The sequence below is a fragment of the Montipora foliosa genome, chromosome 6 (assembly GCF_036669935.1).
Source record: "Montipora foliosa isolate CH-2021 chromosome 6, ASM3666993v2, whole genome shotgun sequence".
NCBI classification, from domain to species: Eukaryota; Metazoa; Cnidaria; class Anthozoa; order Scleractinia; family Acroporidae; genus Montipora; species Montipora foliosa.
Window position 1 is genome coordinate 69,302,211 of NC_090874.1, and position 2,500 is coordinate 69,304,710.

General features: G+C 35.8%; 1 protein-coding gene across 2 annotated transcripts in view; it reads left to right on the forward strand.

Moving 5' to 3' along the window:
- The window catches only part of LOC138008296 (signal peptide peptidase-like 2B), a 39,171-nt gene that overhangs the window by 33,559 nt on the left and 3,112 nt on the right, over nucleotides 1-2,500 (forward strand). Inside the window, exon 11 of one of the 2 annotated variants that reach the window (XM_068855589.1) lies at nucleotides 1,364-1,580. In XM_068855589.1, the coding sequence (XP_068711690.1) occupies nucleotides 1,364-1,542 (179 nt within the window). In that variant the 3' untranslated portion in view covers nucleotides 1,543-1,580. The remainder of the gene's footprint in view (nucleotides 1-1,363; nucleotides 1,581-2,500) is intronic. The other variant, XM_068855588.1, reaches the window with a different exon arrangement.

Consider the following 2,500-nt stretch of genomic DNA (forward strand, 5'->3'; position numbering starts at 1 on the left):
ACAAATCTTTTTCTTAAAATTACCGTTTTGAATCCTATTTTTAGCCGGCTGTAACCTATTCTGGACTGAGCAACTCGCCTCAAACTTCCATTTTTCGCTTTCCCAAATCTTTAAGAAGATCAATGCAGAATATTTATGCTTAGCCTAGCAATACAGTGGTGTAAAAAATACTTCAAGGAGAGTAAGAACGAACATGCCACTGAGCTCTCAAATGTCCACAACTTTGAGCTTTAAACTGTTCAAAGTAAACATACATCGTAATGAAATATTCTTATCTTGCGAACTGTCTGATGACGTTGAATAACTCTTTGTATTGGGTTTCTCCTGGATTTGAGAACGATATCCTTATCTTGATCAAGAAATCTTTCTGTAAAAAGAGGCTACGGGTAGCCTACACGTTATTGAAAGGAATTGGAATTTTAGCCGATTTTCTTTAACATTTACAGTATTTCTAATCAGTGACTTTTGTGTTGAAATATTTGGACAATAGCTTAATTCCGTAGTCTGAAGTCGTAAGTCCACATTCCATTACCCAACCAGAATAGTTGGTCACATTTAAAACTGCTGTTTTTAACGGCGTTGACTCCAATCAAAACCAGTAAACAGAATTATTTACAACTTTCTGCGATGGTATTTAAAAGTACTTTTTTAAACAATATGAGGAGAATTATAAAATTATGTAATTAGCCCATACAATGACCAGATATTGCATTCCGTGCAACAAAAACACAAAAACTAGTTTCCAGTCACGCACACAATCCTTTAAAATACATATTTCCCCACCAGTCTGTCACATGGTCTTCATGGTTTAGTGATCATCATGACTGCCTCTGAATTTGATACAAATCCTACTCTGAAAATGTCTGTGTGGCAAATAAATCTTGCTCATTCCCTGCCAAAACACGGCACCAAAAAAAAAATTCAAAGTCCAAAAATAAAAGCGGAACGCTATACTTTGTTCTTGGGCTAGTAAGATGAAATTCTTGAAATTTCGTCTCACCCAGGTTTGAAGAGAGGAATTGCGCAAACTGTCAAGCGAGTCGCAGCAATAGCAGTGATTATATGGATGTGGTCTGACTTCACTAACATTTCAGCTAGAATTCTATTTTGTTTTTGGTGCCTTTCCTTGAATAGCAACATGCAGGTAACTTCCGGTAGAATTTTGATTGGCTCACATTTATAGCACAACACAGAAAGAAATGCGTACTTTTCCTTCCCTCTCTAAAGAAAAGAATGTCTGATCACACTGGATGCAAGAAATGTAGTATCCGGGAAATGAAGTTCTTTGGGCCAGGAGCAAAAGGTGTTTAAGCATAGAGTCTTTGTTCAAACAGTGTTTGATTTTTTCTCATCCTTTTTTCAGCTTATGGAATTGGCCTGCTCATTACCTTTGTCGTGCTCTTTTTGATGGAGAAAGGTCAGCCGGCTTTGCTGTATTTAGTGCCATGCACTCTTGGTACTGGGTATGTCATTGGCTGGTGCCGTGGTGATTTAAAGAAACTTTGGACAGGACGAATGGTATATCATCCTGCTTTTGTTTAATATACCTCTTCCTACTCTGCTTACATCTATCTTATCATGTTAGTATCAGAGTTTATTTTGTCTGGTTACACCAGACTGAATCAATATCTACACGTATTTCCTTTCTGATGAAAGCTAGTAAAATTAGGATTAGATGTCATTTAAAATTTCTTAAAAGGTTTTGTGGTAGTTTTCCTTCAACCGCAAAAGACAATATGTCCATAGAACCTGAAAATGTGATCCTTGAAAGCTTATAATTTTACCTTGATAAGGTGAAATCGTGGTCAAAACCTCATCAATACAGCAAACCCACAAAAATACTTTTCCTTTATTTTCCTTCATTGGGGCACCTCTACTTTTCAAATTGAATTTCCCTCAGTTTCATGACTTGAAATACTGTTTAAATCACCTTTTCTTGAGGGTTAACTAATTGTATGCATGACTGTTGCAAGTTAAACTTACACCATTACCAATTCAGCAATTTCTTGAAGGTCATTTCTTCCTTCACTCGTGATTGTTGTTCTTATTATCTCTATTAACCCAATTATTTATTTTTGTTTCATCTTTTCTCTACATTTGTTTGCTTTCCTTATTGTACTTCTGAGCCTGGGATTCTTTGGTTCAGGAGTTGCAATTTTTTTTAGAAACTCATTGTGACATATAATTGATATTGACCCTTATAACATCAGTGATAATATTGCTTTTTATAGGAGTCCATCCATTTCGCAACGACATTGGTTTAATTGGTGTTAACATAAATCAACTCGTGTCGCAGGAACACTGAATGACAAGGAAGTGAAACGAGTTAAAACGTAACAAACATAAGGTGACTGGTGGTAGATCCCTATCCTAGCAAAACTAGTACTGGGTCCGTATCATAGCTAACTTTAAGATAAAACTGATTACGCTCTAAAGGAAATTTATTCTGCCATGAAAAAAAGTGAATTAATTCTCTGGGAAGGTTATAGAGTTTAGAATA